General features: G+C 36.0%; 1 protein-coding gene across 1 annotated transcript in view; it reads left to right on the top strand.

Annotated features, from left to right (window-relative positions):
- ABCA13 (ATP binding cassette subfamily A member 13) overlaps nt 1-20,441 on the top strand; it is a 424,450-nt gene that overhangs the window by 334,197 nt on the left and 69,812 nt on the right. The window contains 2 exon segments of the mRNA XM_032244250.1: nt 2,683-2,875; nt 6,991-7,100. Coding sequence (XP_032100141.1) covers nt 2,683-2,875; nt 6,991-7,100 — 303 coding nt within the window.

The raw sequence follows: 20,441 nt of genomic DNA, 5'->3' as shown, positions 1-20,441 counted from the left end.
CAATGTGGAGTGCCTTTTAAACATAATTTGTTCTCTGATGTCCCTTACTAGTTTAGTCTATTTTAAAAACCTATAATGTAGGATCCCCTTGGGCAGATTTCAGAGTACTCCATTTTCCTATAATATCAAAAAATTTTCTTTAAAGAGAAAAATCTGTATTGCCTTTACTTTCTAGAGTTGTAAGTATAAGTTGAATTGTATTTTAGAATAACGTCCTTGTTATCCATAGTAAAGAGTCAATTTTTTTCTCTACATGAAGGTTACAGAACATAGAAATTTAAGTGAATTTAGGCACTAGTTGCCTACTACTGTTTTGTGGATAATTGTCATAATGACTGCATGACCCAGTCAATTTACTTTCAAAATGCAGATCTAACTAAGTCACTAGTCATTGTTTGAAAGGTAAAGCCCAAGGTTCATAGGTCCCCCTCAAGTGTGGTGCCTCCTGCTTAGAGAAGCTGTCTGTGATCCTCCTCCCACCCCACAGGGACATTTGCTGCCCTGCCTCTGGGGCTGGGCTGATGCCTTCTCAGTATTTCTGTTATGTCCTCTTTCTCTGTTAGGACGGTCTCTGTTGTTTTATAGTATTGACATGCTATTCATAGTTGAATCTTGGAAGAGAATAGGAAGACCCTGCTCTCTGCAATGGGGGATGGATAGATCCTGCCTTCCTGGCCTGTGCAGGGCCCCTGTCACCTGCACCCACTGCTGGACGTGAGTGCTGAGTTCCCACTTCCTTGCTGTCCTTCCCCAGCCTACACTGGCTCCTGTCCAGCTGTCCCACTCTCCTGCTGCTGGCCTTGGGTTTTTTGCCAAGAATTCAGGTTTCCATTAGGACCAGAGCCCCCGTTCCTGTCTATTCTGTCTCCTACCTGGAGCTGCACTTTTGCTGTCTATACACTAGGTGCTGGCTGTGTTGGAACCACCACACGGTTCAGATATGAGATATGCTGCATATTGGGAAAATTCTGCTGTACCTAGGGCCCATGTGGACTTCTCCTATTTAATGTAGAGATCATTTTTTAGTGATTTTCATTTAGACGATAACTAAGTGGCACCTTTCTGGGCATAGTTGGATTTCTGTATTAGGACACTGGATTTTTGTGAGTGGATGGACCAGAAGCAACCTCAGTCAATTGTCCCCACCAGCTAGCATGACTTGAGGAGATTTAAATGAATGGCACACCTGGGCCCCTCCCTAGAACTCTACAATGAGAAGCTCTGGAGATGAGAGCCAGGAGCTGTTCATAAAGCTTCCCAGGTAATCTTCCTGAGGATAGGGTGAACAAGCTGATGTGGGTTACTGTGAGGACTGATCTGCCAGGCAGGAGGGAATACGGGTGGCACAACTTCTTGTTGGAGTGGGAAGACTTCTGGAAGTCCAGGACAGGATGAAAGGTCAATAAATACACCTTCATCTCGAAAAGGGAAAAACCATTCAAGCAGAAAAATGTAAAATTTAATGAATTTTCACAAATTGAACACATTTATGTAACCCCCCTCTCACTAATAAACTGAATACTACCAACACCTCAGATGGCCCTTCATAAACTTCTCCATCAATAGTTTCACTCTAGGTAACTGCAATCCCTATTTTTATTTTTATTGATTCATTTTTTATGCTTTTGAATATTATATAGATGAGGTCATAGAAGATAGACTTCTGAGTATCTGGCCATATTTTCCTCATCATCTGTGTTCTGTGTAGAATAAATTGTATGTTTGCCAAATGGTGATTTCAGGTGTGGAAAATAATAAGGAAAAGTTGCCATGGAGAGTTGCTGGGGATACTTGGAGCTTGCCATGGATATTGAGTTTTATTTTTAATATCTTTTTTATTTTGAAACAGTTTAATAATCAGAAGTTGTAAAATTAGCATAAAAAGTTGCTATGTACCTTTCACCCAGCTTTTCCCAATGATAATATAATAATTCATGGTAATTTAAACTGTCAAAGCCAGGTAATTGATGTTGGTTATGATACTAACTCAGGGGTTATCATTAAAATATAATCATTAAATATATTTAAATGATTAAATATAATAATTAAAATGTTGGCATATTATAGTTTATAGGGGAAATTGAAATTTATTTGAAAGTCAAATGCCTCAGATTGGAAATTATAAAGAAGACTAAAAAGTGAGCAGCTCAGATTTAGAGAAAATAAGGGTTGAAAATTAAGTTTGCATTCCTCTGATAGATATTATTGAATACTTTTTGCAAAGTATTGTGCAAATGCTGGCTATATAATCCTTTTATATGATTCAACATATAAACTTACAGTGTTTGAATACTTTTATATGCAATTTACTTTATTAAATGACTTGTTTAGTAAAATTGCTTAATAAGTAAATATCTTATAATTTTGTGATAAATTATTTTAACATTTAGTACAAAAATCTGGCATGACTTTATTATTCATGAAATTAAAAACTGGTTCTAGTTTAGTGTCAATCCATTTCAGTATCTTTTAGGAACATGTATATTTTGTTTATGTTAGAGAATAAAAATGGATTCTTGCCTGATAATCAGGATGGCAGAACTAAGGTGCTCTAGACAAAGTGATACAGAAGTGAGAAGGCAGTAGCTTTCATTTTTTACAAATCTCTGGCCTTTTTCCTTTTTATAGACTCTTCTGGTATCATTTGCCAGGTGTGAATTCACTCTGATTTCATCTTCCCAGGGGTCATTCTACTCTCCAAGGCACAGTCAAGTCTTCTAAGGATATAGATGTTGAAAAAGAGGAAATGAGGGTGTTTGAAGGAAGAACCAGTGGAGACATTCTTGTGTTATACAACCTTAGTAAACATTATCGACGCTTTTTCCAGAAGATTATTGCTGTGCAAGATATTAGTTTGGGCATACCAAAAGGAGAGGTAACGAAGTGCCTATTTTTATCTTCTGCTGTGAACCTGTGCAACTCTAATTGCTGAACTGCTTGTGTTATTCTCAGGATATTTGAAATCAGAGCCAAAAATAGCCCTCAAATTTCAGAAATTCCTACAAAATCAGTAGAAGCACAACCGATAGAGGGTCTGTTGACTATTTTATAGTGAAAACTTGATTGATTGATAGGATTTGTTTTATAATTTTAAAATTTTCATGCGACTGCATAGTTTTAATTATGACGGGCTATGGGATAACTTTTTGTTGAGCAAATATTTTGTGAATCTAATTAAAAAAAAAACACTTTTATCTCTCACTGGGACATCAATACTCTAAAGTCCAATTAAGCCAATCTGGCAAAATGCTACTCTGAAAAGGTAGAGAACACTCGTTTACCCTAGCAATAGCTCAGGAAGTTTTTTTTTTTTTTTTTTCACAGATAAGACATTAATTCTAGTTATAATGTTTAATCAGAACTGACAGAAGCCATATAAATTGTTCTGATTTGTGCTTAATATGTAAAGGGAAATCAGTTCTGGAAATGATTGCCTTTAATTAACTGTTAAAAATAAAAGAGCACCTTGCATTCATATTGTTCCTAGCTCCTGGGAAATTCAAAACAGGCTATATTGTTACCTGATTGGTATCTATGTTCTACATGTGATCTGACAGTAGGCATTTCAGATGTGACTATTCTGAGGTGAAGAGAAGCCAAAAGACCAATCTGAAGTAATGCAGGCATATTCTTACTCTTTGAACTATGATTTCTGGTAGATTAGGACAAAATGTTAAGAAAGGATTTTTTTTTTTTTAATTTTTATTTTGGTGGTTGTTAGCTTCTGCTGTAAGACTGGCTACGCAATCTTACCCATCTTATTGAACTATGTTTTTTACCCTTGCTTTAAAAATCATAATTATTTTAGTTTTCCCAGTTCCTCTTCATAGCAGTTTGAAGCAAACAAGTGTAGGGGCCAAGGTTCACTGAAAATCAACTGACAAAAGGCAGATTAACAGGAAAAAGGCATATGAATTTATTTGATTATAGTTTTATATGCTACGAGAGCCTTCAGAATGAAGACCCAAAGATACGGGGAAACCATCTAATTTTATGCTTATGTTCAACCAAGTATGGACAGCCATGTAGAAATATGGTCGGACAAAAAGGGTATGACTCAATTAAAGCTCTTAGACTGAGTGGGAAGCCCAGCAAGGCCTCTCTGTTTAGATTTTTTTTTTTATTTAGGAGTTATTATCTATATGTTTATGATGTTTTATTTTTATTTATTTTTTTAAATTATATTTTATTTTAAGTCCTGGGATACATGTGCAGGATGCACAGGTGAGTGACATAGCTGTAAACGTGTGCCATGGTGGTTCTGGCTGCACCTCTCAACCCATTACCTAGGTATTAAGCATCACATACATTAGCTATTTATCCTGGTGCTCTCCCTCCCTGCTGCCCCCCAACCAGGCCCCAGTGTGTGGTGTTCCCCTCCCTGTGCCCATGTGTTCTCCTTGTTCAGCTCCCACTTCTAAGTGAGAATGTGTGGTGTTTGGTTTTCTGTTTATTCCTTCTGGGTGTGGGGCAGGACCGTCTCTGGAATGCAGGTCTGTCTTATAACCTACGTCAAACAAGGGAAGTCAGATAACTTCTTTAGGGCTAGTTTTTGTGCTGAAAAATATGTAAGGGGGGAGAAGTTAGGGTAACATTTCTAAGTTTTATGGCTGGCTTTGGGGAAAAGAGGTTCTAGTTTCTATGACCAGCCTCAGGGGAGTAAGAGGGGCCAGAGACAGCAGGGCAGGAGAAGGTCAGAGGAGAAACTTTTGATTCTGAGGCTGCCTTTGAGGCCTTCACTTTGGGGTATTGTTTTCTGAGTCCCAACAGGGCTAAGAGAGAAACTTGTAAATCATTGATAAGAATGATGCTCCAGGTATGTTAAATGATCTAAGATGCCATTTAAAGTTGGATTTTATTCTTTTAAGCTCTTATAAGCATTACAGTTTAATTACCTAGATGGAGAGTGTTATTCAAGAGTCTGTAGAAAATACATAAATGACCAAGATACAGTCCTGTATTGCTTAACAATGGGGATATGTTCTGAGAAATGTGTCATAGGTGATTTCATTATATAATATACTTTCGCAAACCTACCTGGTATAGCCTACAACACACCTAGGCTGTCTGGTACAGCCCATTCCTCCTAGGCTACAAGTCTATACAGCATGTGCTGAATACTGTAGGCAGTTGTAACATAATGGCAAGTATTTGTGTATCTAAACATAGACAAGGTACAGTTAAAATATGGTATTGTCATCTTGTAAGATAACCATCGTGTGTGCGGTTCATCATTGCCTGAACTATCATTGACTGTATGTCCTTCTCCATCTAGAAATTAATGATCAGGAGACAAAATATCATAAGCATACACTATGTTACACATGGGAGCATAAGCATTCTCCCAAAGCAGGGACAATGATAAAATAATATATTCTTTGGAAGTCACCTCATCATCATAATTATTATCCTCCCAATTTCATTTTTGTATATATTAAAGTACTTTCTGAAAAGAACTGGAAGGTTCATGAGTGATATTGTCTTCAGTGCTGTAAGTCCAGAGGGGGTGTCTGGGCAGGGAGGGAAGAAAAGGTAGGAGGACAGGGTATGTGGGGAGAGCTTTATGAAAAGGTGGGTTTATAGCTAAGCCTTAAAGCATAGGTAGAATTTGGATAGGCTGATGGTGGTGCACCCTGGGACATGGACAGGGTAGGCCTGGATCGAGATGGACTCATATTGCAGATGGTGGGAAAGATGCAGGGAAGTGGGGGAAAATGGTAATTGAAGCAGGTGGCAACTCAGGGGTGTGGTGAAATCCAGAGGTCCAAAATAGGGTTATGTGATGGTTAGATAGGGCTTGGTGGCAGAAAATACAGAAGCAGTCACTTTCCAAGATTTGAGAAGCCAGGAAGCCAGTTTGTATCCATAAATTGCAGCAGCTAGCCATCAGAAAACAGTCTTGGAAGGAGACTGACAAAACCAGAGAGACACAGTCACCAAGGTGGACTCCCAGGCACTGTGTACGCTGAGGCACATGATAGAGATAAAGTGTAGGAAGGACAGCAAGAAGGCCATTTTTCACATTGACTTTTAAGGTGAGATTGGATCAATAACTGAATTGACTCTAAGCTCAATGTCAGAATATAGAACGAGAGGTTATCTTTTAATTAATATCAGGATTAGCCTAGACTCTGAGTTAGAAGTGAAGTTACAGGAATTTTACAACCTCTTCAACGGAAACAGAAGGTATGTAAGGAAGCTGTGAGCACTACGCAAACATACACACACGCGTGCATACACACACGTATGCATATACAGTAGAAGATGGAATCTTTGAAGAAAATACTTTAAAATATACAAAAATGAAATTAGGAGAAAATAATTATGACGACGTGACTTCCAAAGAATATTATATTATGGCTGCATAATTTGGGGTATTTGGCATTTGCTTCTTATCCTCTTGAGTTTTCCACACATGAATTTATTGTCTGTAAATTACTGCTGAAATACTATTTTTTTTTTTTTTTGAGATGGACTTTCGCTCTTGTTGCCCAGGCTGGAATGCAATGGTGCGATCTCGGCTCACGGCAACCTCCGCCTCCTGGGTTCAAGCAATTCTCCTGCCTCAGCCTCCCAAGTAGCTGGGACTACAGGCATGTGCCACCATGCCCAGCTAATTTTTGTATTTTTAGTAGAGACGGGGCTTCACCATGTTGACCAGGATGGTCTCGATCTCTTGACCTCGTGATCCACCCGCCTCGGCCTTCCAAAGTGCTGGGATTATAGGCGTGAGCCACTGCGCCCAGCCGCTGAAATTCTTATACCATTCAAGTGTCGTCATGATTTGGAGAGGACTTTGCAGTCTATACAGTGTTTTATACAATATTATGATTTTAAAACCTCACAAATAACACAAACCAACAAAGTCAACTCAAAGCTGGCTTTTATAAAAGCAAGTGCTGTTTCTAATATAATTTTGATTATTTAACTTGTTCTATTTATTTAGCTTGTTTGATTGAATGTGCTTTACCTAACTTTATTTCCTCTTAGTGCTTTGGACTTCTAGGGGTGAATGGAGCTGGGAAGAGCACAACTTTCAAAATCCTGAGTGGTGAAGTTTCTCCAACTTCAGGACATGTCTTCATCAGGACTCCCATGGGGTAAGATCCAGATTTCATCACTTTTTCTCCTTAAAGAGATAGTGAGCCCAGAGAACCCCCAGAATCCCCTCAGTCCTGTGGAATAAAATTTGAAAACATGATTTTCCTCCAAATTTACCTTCCACTTATCACTTCTCTGAAGGGGGAACTTTCCAAATATGAATGAACCGAGCTCAGTACTTCCAGCTGGAGTAGAGGGTCATGGAGGTCTTATCACAAGGCAGCTAAAGGCCAACCACCCTGGGAGGTATCAGAGTGGACTGCAAGTGCCCTGCTCCTCTCTGCAAATAGAACTCAGGGGAGCAGGAAATAGCCAACAGATGGTTCTTCTTTATTCTCCTCTGGATGAAGCTTTAAATGTTCCCACCAGCTTAAGTGGCCAGATGGTTTCCCTCTTTTTATCACTGAGACTTCCTCTTTCAGGTGGTCATGACTCCTTCAGGGTGGGAGCAGTGAACACATTAAAAACCAAGAAAGCAGACTCTAGGAGAGTGGGGAAGACATGTATTCCCCTTGCTGTAACATATGTGGGGTCCCTGTGCACCCTGCACACTCAGAGGCTGCCTGAGCCCAGATAACCCCTACAGGCTCTGTGGGTAATGTGTACTCACGCACTCCTGTATGTCACTCTGACCTGGGCCCTTTCACTCCCGTTTCACAGGGTACCTGATCCTTCTAAACTGTGTGCTTGATTGGGAAGATTTAGGGCATGGTGCCTTCGTGCCCCTTTCTGCCCTATATGGTAGCGTGTCTTCCCTTTTCCCCTGTTCTGATCAGGACTCATGTTAATGATTTTTCTCTCTACTGCAGAAGAAATTTCCTGCTCCATTTGCTCTTTGATTTGTGTGCTAGCAAGTTTATCCTAACAGCAAACTGGGCTCAATATCACAAACTAAAATCTCAGACTTTTAATTTTACAGCAGTTTCTGGCAATTGTTTCTCTATACATCACTCCTAATATGGATGTCCTGTATCCCATTCTGTTTCAGTACTGTGGTACAAGACTCCAGGCACCTATCTTTCCTTTTTCCCACGATAGCAAACTCATTGTAACTTGGTGGGTGGTCAAATTCACAGATGTCTTTATGAATTTAAACCCAGCACCCAGCAGCCAACAGGTTGAGACCCGACCTCTAGCTTTCTGTTCAGTTTCTGATCCACAGAAATATTTAGTTTTAAGAGTGGTTATATGTTCTCGATACTAGTTTTGTAGCAATGAATATGGCAAATAAAAATTGATTAAACACTGTTTTCTGGATGTAGAGAAAGAAATATAAAGCATCGGGTCTACATTTTCCCACTGGAATTTTAATTGACTTTATGTTGCATTTATAAATTAATTTGGAAAGAACTAACATTTAATATTTTTTTTACAATCACTTGCTAAAATAGTAATTCATTTGTAAAAGTATTTTAATGTTTATATTCAATTAGATGAGAATGCTCATCAATAATTAATGAAATATTTTTCTATACTTTCTCTACAATAACGTTTCTTTTTTTAAATTTATTTTTGATTTCAATAGGTTTTTGGGGAACAGGTGGTGTTTGATTATATGAATAAGTTCTTTAGTGGTGATTTCTGAGATTTTGGTGTACCTATTACCCAAGCAGTGTACACAGTACACAATGTGTAGTCTTTTATCCCTCACCCCCCTCCCACCCTTTCTCCCCAAGACCCCAAATTTCATTGTATCATTCTTTTAATTCATTGTATCATTCTCATGCCTTGGCGTCCTCATAGCTTAACTCCCAATTATGAATGAGAACATAAGAATGTCTGGTTTTCTATTCCTGAGTTACTTCACTTAGAATAATAGTCTCCAATTCTATCCAGGTTGCTTTGAATGCCATTATTTATTTAGTTCTTTTTTATGGCTGAGTAGTATTGCATATACATATAGACACACACACACACACACACACACACACACACACACACACACACACATATATCACATTTTCTTTATCCCGTTGTTGATTGATGGACATTTGGTGCTGGTTCCATATTTTTGCAGTTACAAATTATGCTGCTATAAATATGTATGTGTTAGTATCTTTTTCATGTAATGACTTTTTTTCCCTCTGGGTAGATACCTAGTAGTGGGATTGCTGGATCAAACAGTAAATCTACTTTTAGTACTTTAAGGAATCTCCACACTGTTTCCTATGGTGGTTGTACTAGTTTGCATTTCCACCAACAGTGTAAAAGTGTTCCCTTTTTACTGCATCCATGCCAAGCTCTATTATTTTGATTTTTTTTTATTATGGCCATTCTTGCTAGAGTGAAGCTGTATCACATTGTGGTTTTGATTTGCATTTCCCTGATCATTAGTGATGTTAAGCATTTTTCCATATGCTTTTTAGTCATGTTTATATCTTCTTTTGATAATTGTCTATTCACATCAGTCCACTTTTTGATAGTATTGTTTGTTTTTTTTGCTGATTTCTTTGGGTTCTTTGTAGATTCTGGATATTAGACTTTTGTCAGATGTATAGATTTTGAAGATTTTTCTCCCACTCTGTGGGTTGTCTGTTAATGCTGCTGACTGTTTATTTGACTGTGCAAAAGCTTTTTAGTTTAATTAAGAAGTCCCATATATTTATGTTTGCTTTTGTTGCATTTGCTTTTGGATTCTTGGTCACAAAGTCTTTGCCTAAGCCAACATCTTGAAAGGTTTTTCTGATGTTACCTTCTAGAATCATTATGGTTTCAGGTCTTAGATTTAGGTCTTTGATTCATTATGCAATTCTGTATTTTTTAAGTGGAGCATTTAAGGCATTTACATTCAATTTTAGTATTAAGATGTGAGGTATTATTCTATTCATCATACTATTTGTTGCCTGAATACCTTGTTTTTTCATTGTGTTATTGTTATACAGGGCCTGTGAGATTTATTGTTTAAAGAGGTCGTATTTTAGTGTATTTTAAGGATTTAAGATTTGGAATTCGTTTTAGCAATTCTTGTAGTGCTTGGTTGGTAGTCAAATTGTCTCAGCATTTGTTTGTCTGGAAAAGACTGTATCTTTCCTTCATTCATGAAGCTTAGTTTTGCTAGATACAAAATTCTGATAATTGTTTGGTTTAAGGAGGTTAAATGTAGGACCTTGATCCCTTCTAGCATGTAGGATTTCTTCTGAGAAATCTGCTGTTTTTCTGGTAGCTTTTCCTTTACAGCTTACCTGATGCTTTTGCTTCATAGCTCTTAAGAGTCTTTCCTTCATCTTGACTTTAGATAACCTGATGATTATGTACTTATTTGTATGGTTTTGACAGTTCCTTAAAATCTAGGTGATATTCTTTTATCAATGAATTTCCAAGGTGTTCTATGAGCTTCTTGTATTTGAATGTCTAGATCTCTGGCAAGGCCAGGGAAGTTTTTCTTGATTATTCCCTCAAATATGTTTTCCAGACTTGTAGATTTCTCTTCTTCCTCAGCAATATCAATTATTCTTGGGTTTGGATGCTTAGCATAATCCCAATCTTCTTGGAGTCTTTGTTCTTTTTTTTTAAATTCTTTTTTCTTTGTCTTTGATGAATTGGGTTAATTAAAAAGCCTTGTCTTTGAGCTCTGAAGTTCTTTCTTCTGCTTGTCCAGTTCTATTGCTGAAACTTTCCAGTGCATTTTGCATTGTCTAAATGTGTTTGATTTCCAGAAGTAGTGATTTTTTCAAAATGTATGCTATCTGTTACACTAGAGATTTTTCCTTCCATGTCCTGTATTATATTTTTGATTTCGTTAAGTTAGAGTTCATCTTTGCCTGGTGACTCCTTTATAGTTCTTTTCCTTTTGACCTATTTGTTATGAATAAGAGATTTTTGATTATCCTTAGCTTTCTGTGATAAATTTTATTTTTGTTAGATTTTTAATAGTTTTTGTTAAATTTCACATGCTAATAGTCTATATAGATTTTGTATTTATTATTCATAAGAAAAATTAATTTGTTGAAAACTTCATTTTCAATTTTTGCTATTAACTACTCTTCTGAAATTTTCTCATTTTGACAATTTATGTTTCCTTAGAAACTCATTAATTTAATTTAAAATTGCAAATTACCGACATAGGTTTATAGCTATGATTCTCCTACAATTTGTATGTCCTTTCTGTACCTGTATCTATATGTTTGTGTTTTATTTCTATACAATTATATTTTCCAGACTCTAACTTTTATTTTTAAAAGGATGAAATACTGAATTTATTTAGAAATTCAAATTATTTTTAGTTTTCAAATTTATCAAATTTTGTCATTCTTTTTAATCTCCCACCATGCTTTTCTCAATCTAGTTTTGTTGTTTTATTTCTGACTTTTTGATTTAAGTGACTTTTGCATTTTTCATCTTAAAATAAACAATCAAATTATGAGGACTATCAATATGCTTTTTTGTACAGCTTTACCTCAATCCTAAAAATGTAATAAGTGACATTATTTTTGTTATTCTCTAAATGACATATATGATTTTAATATAGTATTTTTCTCAAAACTTTAGAAGCCTTTTTTCAGATACTCATTATTTCTTTTTTCTTTTTTGTATTTTTTGAGACAGAGTTGCTTGCTCTCTCCCAGGCTGGAGTGCAGTGGCCTGATCTCAACCCATTGCAACCTCCACCTCCCAGGTTCAAGTGATTCTTCTGCCTCAGCCTCCTGAATAGCTGGGATTACAGGCGCACACCACCATGCCTGGATAAGTTTTGTACTTTTAGTAGAGATGGAGTTTTACCATATCAGCCAGTCTGGTCTCGAACTCCTGACCTCAGGTGATCCACCCACTTCAGCCTCCCAAAGTGCTGGATTACAGGCCTGAGCCACCACACCCAACCTATCTTATTTCTTGCTTCAATATTTTTACAAGATCTTTTTAAAGACATTTTTGAAGTTTAATTTAAATATGAAAAGGAACATCCAGTGACATTTCATAAAGTGAATATAACTATACAATCAATACCTACCTCAAGAAACAGAACAAGATCAGCACCCTGTAAATTCCATCTAATCATATTCGTGTTGAGGGTGACTCTTATTTGCATCTTTTTTGTTTTTGTTTTTAATAGAGCTTAATGTATTATTATAAGGCAAACTTGTAAACAAAACTCAGGACAAGAAATAGAACTTTGGCAACTAACTTGTAAGTTATTCTGTGTATTCAGTTCCAAACACAACCTCTTGCATGTAAATGATTTTTTATAATTCCTTACTAAAAAGTGTATTCCTAGACACCATAGTTTAATCTTGCTCATTTGTAAAATAGTTGATATGGCCTTTAAATTAGTCAATTCACAGGTCCTTTCTCAATTTTTTTTCATTTCTTTACAAACTCTCTGTCAAAGAACCTGGACTGTTGAACTTAGAGGGTTGCCTACAAACTGCTGACTGCATACTGATGATGGAATTTAACATGTTCATTTGTTCTATTTCTTGCAATTGCCTTTATTTAGAGGTTTTGTTAGGCTCAGGTTCAATCCTTGCATGACTAAACAGGAGATGATGTTCTCTTTCATCAAGAGGCACCTAATTTCTGGACCAGGTGAGGCCGCTCATGCCTGTAATCCTCAAACTTTGGGAGGCTATGGCAGGTGAATCACATGAGGAGCCCAGAGTTTGAGACCAGCCTGAGAAACATGGCGATACCCTGTTCTACCAAAAATAGAAAAATTAGCCAATCTCATAACCTTGCGTCAAAATAAATAAATAGATAAAAATTAAAAAATAAAACTGAAAAAGCGGCACATAACAGCTCATCTTTAGTTTTTTTTTGTTTTTTTTTTTGATGTTAGCAGTTTTGATGGTTAATGCTTAGATGAATTAATCCATTGCAAAATGGTGACCTTTTAACCTAGTCTTTCTGTTTTCATTTACTAGTTAGGATAATTTTGTACAGAGATGCTTTAGCTGTCTTTCATTTGGCTACTCAAAGGTATAGTTCCTACAGGAAAAGAGACAGATAAAATACTTAATTCTTTTCTTTTAGTTACCCAGTTTTCAGGATAATCAACTGGTTTTCAGCTGTCCTCAGAAAGTGACAGGTTAGGTTTTCATGCATTTGTTTCCTTGTATCATCCTGACTTCGCTCTGATAGAATTAGAATATATCATTAGTGTCACTTTGTGCTTAGTTATCTCTTTTACTTCTTAGGATTTCCTTTTTTGGTTCTCTCCTTATTCTCCTCTAGTCATTTCTTCATCCATATACTAGAAATAATAACTCAAATGTTTAAATGAAGCTTCAATGCTATACTATATAAAATCCACCTTGTGCAGAAACAGACATGCTGTTGTCATTTAAGAAATATTTTTTCTCCTAACTTATATAGAGAAAGTTGCAGACCTGAAATCATATCTATCTTGTTCCAAATGCTACATGTCATATCTATGCTGTCTGTGGGCAGATAATGCAGCCTTACTTTGGTTAATCTATGTCAATAGATGAAAACTCAATATTAAGAGTTAATTATGTTTGAGAAGAGAAACTAGAGAAAATTTATTAGTTGAGCAATTGTTTGAAGCTGATATGTGTAAAGAGAGTTGTTTTACTACTTATTCTGAAAGGAAATCATGCTGTATGGGATTGAATCTCTCTCAAGTGTTTTGTTGGTTTTTTCCTGCAGTCATAGAAGTAAGAAGTAAGATATTTTTGTTGAATTTGGAGATGAGTTTTGAAAAAAAAATTCTAACTTCTCTATTTATATATAGACAAAAGAATCATAAGTTATAAGGCAAAATTAGGTTTATTTCTTCATCACTAGAAGACTGACTCTCCTTTATAATTCTATTTCATCATTTGTAAAATAATTGGAAAATGATATTCAAATAACTTCTCTTGAAAAGAAGAATAAATTTACATCCAAATAATGGTCTGCAAGTCCCTTATTATACTACATATCTGTGTAATTAGTTTAATTATAACTGAATCATACTTGCATTAATTATATTTAACCTTGATTTTTTGTAATGTTAATTGTACATTGGTATTCAAAGAATTAAATAGGTAATTAGAAGCATAATGGAATTTTTCACTGCTTAGAGAGTTGAAATGTACCTTCCTGCCTGTGAAGCCCATAGCTTATTGCTACGTAATTGAAACACATCTACTCATTCATTCATTATATTAAGGTATTTTTGTCTCTTCTTTGAGGCTATATTATCTAAAACAGTGCTCTTTTACTTTCCTGTTTAATTTATTAATATCCATGAATTCACATCTTCAAACTTGAGAGTAATACCTGTCTAAATACATTTCAAAATTGGCCACTATAGTTTGGTTCAGAGCATGTCATGTCCTCCTGATATGTTGATGGTTGTCAGAAATTGGCCACAGGCCAGAAATCACATGCATTTTTATTTGGCCAGCACAGTGTTAAAATTTTGGATTTGAATTGGCATTGGTCAGAACATATACTTCCCATTTTGTCACAATTGCCATCATTATTTTCGCCTTATTGTTGGACACCATCAAAGGTTTGTTTGGACTATTATATGCAGAAGTTATTGAAATTTGTGGCTCTTGAAAACCATAAATGTTAACATCATTAGCCATTATTTCCCGTGTCTCTCTTTTTCACCAAGAATTAAGTTAGGGCTTTACATTTTTCATCTTATTTGATAATTATGATAGCAGAGAGGTTGTTATACTAATTTTACTGACAAGAATTTAAGATTCAGAAAAATAAAGTGGCTTGCCAAAAGTCAAACTTCTAGAAAATAATGGAGCTTTGAATCCAAGTTTTCGAAATTCTAAATCATACACACTTCCTCGCACCCCTTGACTATTAGAGAAAACCCACAAAGTAGTCATAATCAATGAGACAGAACATAAAATATCTAACAAGGAGAAGGAAAAGGTGTAAATATATGTATATATATAATAGCATGTATGTAAATGTATATATCATAGTTATATATATATATAAACATATATATATATATATATATATATATTTATATATATATATATATATATATAAAATGAAACTTGGCGGATACCAGAGCAGGCATATATTTTTATTCTAGTAAACAATTGAGAAGATGTTGTTCCTATATATTTAACAATTACATTAATTACAAAATGTTGCTGCAAATCATTTAAAATAATATCCAATAGATTAAAATGGAAGATTAGGATAACTTGAAAATGCTCTCATTACTAGATAAGAATTGTCTAAAACTATTATATGAGTACCAATCTGAGGCCACAAGAAAGAAAGGATATGTCCAGATGCCATAAAAGAAGAAACCAACAAACCTGATGTAATACTGTGTAATATATATTTTTGTCATAGACCCATTTCCAAACCTACAACTCTTAAAATTCTTGGAATCTCCAAACTGATGTCTTTTTTTATGCTAATGAATAACGGGGCTGGCAGCCACTAGGTCGCTTCAGGATGGGGCTGGTCACCAGAAAGACCAAGACAGGATTAGAAGGTTAGGACTTTTAGCTGCACCTATCGGTCTCAGGGGAGGATGAGGGGCTGAAGGTTAAGTTGATCACAAATGGCCATCGATTTATTCAACCATGCCTATGTAATGAAGTTTCTGCAAAATCCCGCAAAGAGTGGGTTCAGGGAGTTTCTAGATAGCTGAACACATGGTGGTGTTTGGAGGGTGGTTTCCAGAGAGGGATGGAAGCTCCATAGCCCTTCCCACATGCTTTCCCTCATACACCTTTTCTTGTCTATCCTGTGTAATAGTCTTTGTAATAAACTGGTAAATGCACGTTAAGTGTTTCCCTGAGTTCTGTGAGTCATTCTAGCAAATTAATCAAACCCAATGAGAGGGTCATTGGATTCCTGGCTGATCCTAGAAGGTCAGAAGCTCAGGTGAAACAACCTGAGGCTTGTGACAGGTACCTGAAAGAAGGCACTGAGCTCTCAACTTGTGGGATCTGATGCTGTCTTCAGGCACATAGGGTCAGAATAGAACTGAACTAGAGAACACTCAGCTGGTGTCTGCTGCAGAATTGATTACTTAATTGGTGGTGGGGAGAAATCCCCACATATTTGGTCACAGAAATCTTCTGCTGATTGTGGTGGTGTGAGAGCAGAGGAAAAACAGAATTTTCTCACTTTCATTCCAGAGTAATTGCTTGTGTGGCCACCTAAGAAAGAGTCAAAGCATATGTGGATTTCTGATTTGGAGGCATAGGTTTTAATGTCCCTGGTGGTATAAGAACTATGACTGCAGCTCAGCACAAGGAAAGAGTTGAAGTGAAACTCTGTATAAAGCTAGGGCTTTATATATTGAAGGGCTGCATCCTTACTAAAGGGGTAGGATCAAGAAAAGTCCTTCCACTGGCATAGAAAGATGATAGGGAAACACTGATTTCTGTCTAGGATTAAAGGTGAAAAGAAAAAAAAATCTCCCCTGGAATTTTGAAACTCTGAGCTTATACCCTAGAACTTAAACTCCTAGAATTGTTGGAGTTTAAACCTGAGATCTGAGAACCACAACTCCCCCTACCCAAGAATATAACATAAAAGTCAGCCCCAGTTTGATGGTACCTATGGGCACCTTTAAGAAGAAAACACAAATCTTTGCAAGGATGCTCTCACAGCTCATATTTCATTTTTTTGAAGGGCCCCATTAAAGTGGAGTGCCTAATCAAACATTACAAAACACACAACAACTATTTACTATAGACATAAATTAATGGTTATAACAAAAAGGAGAATTGGCACACCAAGAGTGTAATGTAAGAGAACTACAATCACAAAGATAATATAAGAAGTACCATGATATTATGAGAATCGATTTGAAAAAAAGTAATGTAATAAAAACTATGGCTATTAAAAACAAAAACATAATGGTTGGGTTAAAAACAAATAACATGCTACTAATAAAAATGTGAACATAAAATTATGTAAAATGTGGAGGATAGAAAGAAGTCTAACATTATTAGATTTCTAATCTGATCTAATTAGATTTCCAAACAAGAGAGTAGAGCAATGGGAGAGAGGCATCATTTGAAGACATAATAGGTAAGGATTGTCTAGTATTGAGACAGTTGATTCCTTCAAGTGAAGAAACATTACATTTATTGAGCATAGTAAATAAGACATTCATACTTAAGTCACTTTGTGCTGAAACCAAGAATTCCAAAAACAAACTCCGCAAAGAAACAAGGTGACAGATAACCATAAAGAAGTAACACCTGCACCTGTTCACAGTAATAGCCACTAGCCACTTGTAGCATTTAAAATTAAATGTAAATACATCAAAATCAAATCAAATTATAAATTGTTTCTCAGCAGCCTCTAGCAATGTTTCAACAGTAGAAGAACTTTCTGTTCAGAAGGCACTGATACAGAACATTTTCATTGTTGCTGAAAGTTCAGTTTGCCAGTGCTGAATTAGACCAAAGACTAACTTCTTGGCAGCAAATTTATAAACAGAATATAGTAAAATGAAAGAGCACAATGAATCAAAATGCATTAATAGGTCAATAGTTGTTACATCTAGATAGAGAATTACAGGCAAGTTTTATTTTTTTCCTTAATCCTTTCTGTGCTTTCCAGATCTAGTGCTATGATCATGTGTTAGATTATCAGGTAATTAAATAATAAACAGGATGTAAACTCTTAAGACAAAAGCCTTTCTCTTCACATTTCAAACTAGCATTTTTTGGGTTTGCTCCGTTTTAATGTATTCAACTGGGATAAAATGTTTTTCCCTTTGGTTTTCCTGTTTCTTAAGTGATCCCATCACAGAATTCATGTGAACAATAACTATGAGGTGCTATGACACCATCAAAATTCTAAGTATTATGTATATAACACTTAAAAATGTATGTACAAATTACTGTGTATCACATAAACCAATACATTACCCATATATACAAAAAGACATGGGACTCATTTATTGCTTGGTTTTATCTTCTTTTAGACTAATATGAATCACAAATTTGGAGTAGTTTTAATCATAAATCCACCAACTAGCAACTAGTTGACAATTTAATTTTCTCTCATTTTTAATTAAATGAAAATTTAATAGTAATAGAGTTAGGAAAACAATGAAAGAAAATCCTTTCTAATTTTGCATCAAAGTGATTTTTATTCTGCAGATCCCAGTTTAAAAAAACTGTCTAACTTTACCTCTATGTATGTATGGATCAATCATCTGTCTGCATGTACATGTGCTTACAGTGCTTACATGAACATGTACACAAAAATGATCATATCGTCAGTGCTCATATATAATTATATATATATATATATATTTCATTCGTTTCATTCAGTTTTTCAGTTTACATCATCATATCAAAATGTTTTCAGAACTGCTGTACAGTCTTCACATTAATGCCTACCTTATATTCTACTGGTTTTCTGTGCCAGGATATACAGAGTTGTTTCTCTATTACATAGTTACAGTCTCATTTGAATTTTCCTTTACTGGAACTAAGTATCTCCTAGCTGAAAAAAAGTCTTATTCTGTGAAAGAAAATTCTGCCTGTTCCATGCTATGTCTAAGATGTGGCAGAATGTACAAACTCGCAGAAAGCATCTGTATTTAGCCACAAGCGTTGACTTCAGTGGGCCCCATGTAGATCATCACTCTGTATTAAATGGGTTTACCTGCTGCTTGATGCCTCAGGCTTCCTTGGGGAGTACCCAGAACACAGTATGGGCAGAGGTGTTCTTAATTTCACACTGAAGATGTTTGACTCTTCTTATGAAATATAGATATGCATGTTACCTACACTGGTGTCATATGCACCATTTATAAGATTAATTTTCAAAATACTCTGTCCAAAATGATGTAATTAACTTGGTGAGGGAATAATGATGTGAAAGTTTGTTTTTAAACTTAAAAATTAGTTATTATTATTTCCATTGATGAATTGATTATTAAACCTATAAGGACTCTTTTCTAAACCTAGATTTTTGCCACCATCTGGCTATATAAACTTGGTGTTTATCTTTGTAAACATTAGTCTGCTAATCCTTAAAATGAGATGCTAGTACTTACCTGAAATGTTGATGTGAAGGTATATTAGCTAATCCATGTCTGGCACATAATGAGTACTCAAAAAATTTTGTTTATTATTGCCTACTTTGACGTTTTATTATTGACATGTCTAGAAAACAAGGAAAAGGTCATGACCAGGTAGGTTTCCAGGTCACAAGGAAACTTTTGTGCTTTCTTTTAGCCTCTCAAGTTCATAGTCAGATGAGCATAGCTAACATTTCTGTCCTATACTTCCCACAAAATAGCGGAATATTTAATGTTATAGATAATTCTGCCTTTCATATATTTTCTTTTTTACCAAACTCTTTGAAGTCTCTATTTTTCTTTTTTTGTTTGGAGATGGAGTCTCACTCTGTGGCCCAGGCTGGAGTGCGGTAGTGTGATCTCAGCTCACTGCAGCCTCTCTCCGCCCTGATTCAAGTGATTCTCCTGTCTCAGCCTCCCAGTAGCTGGGACTACAGGTGCCTGCCATCACACCTGGCTATTTTGTTTTGTTTTATTTTTAGTAGAGGTGGGGTTTCATCAGTTTGGCCAGGCTGGTTTTGAACTCCTGACCTCAAGTTATCCACCCACCTCAGCCTCCCAAAGTGCTGAGATTACAGGCATGAGCCACCATGCCCCGCCTCTATTTTCTTTTTTATCTTTGAATAACAAATCTCCTGATTTGTGTGTGTGTGTGTACGTATGTGTTATTGTGTATTCTTTTTTCAGTAGATGATGCCACTGGCTGAATCATACTGTGAATCAATTAATCTCTCTCTCTCTCTCTTTCTCTCTCTCTCTTATCTATCTTTAATCTGTCTATCCACCTATCCATCCACTTATTTACAGACCTTGGCACAGATCATCCATGCTGCGCCACCTCCCACACTATCAGTGTGCACCAGCTGGCATCCCAGAGACTGTTTTTAATATTTTTACAGATAAGACTAATAGAGGCCAATTGAAAAATATTAGTTCTCTTTTTTCTTCCTTGTCCTTCTTTTTTCCTCTATTCTATCTATTCTTCTTCTTTACCTGTCTTCCTCTTCTTTTATAAAACAGTTAAGATGGTTAGGTGTGCACCACATAGAAATCTATGTCCACTGGAATATGAAAAAGGCATTGCCCTTTGCCTCTTTTTACATATTGATATATTCACACCATCTTTTCCCTTGTCACTTTGGTGCAGTTACCTATGATACCTATTTTAGCTTTTCTCTGCATCAAACCTGGCTGAATAAACTTGGGAACTCAAAAGCCTTTTGCAGTGCAGCAGTGAGGAACAGGTGACAGGCTCAGCCTGTGGGCTGTGTTGTGGTGTGTGAGCTGCCCCACAGAGCCCCAGCAGAGCCAGACACTTCTCATGTCATATAACGTCACCCTATGTATTATTGTCCAG

Source organism: Sapajus apella, unplaced genomic scaffold (assembly GCF_009761245.1).
Source record: "Sapajus apella isolate SASKATOON/1434 unplaced genomic scaffold, GSC_monkey_1.0 scaffold54, whole genome shotgun sequence".
NCBI lineage: Eukaryota > Metazoa > Chordata > Mammalia > Primates > Cebidae > Sapajus > Sapajus apella.
The sequence above is the reverse complement of the archived record's forward strand: the minus strand, read 5'-3'. Positions and strand labels throughout refer to the sequence as shown.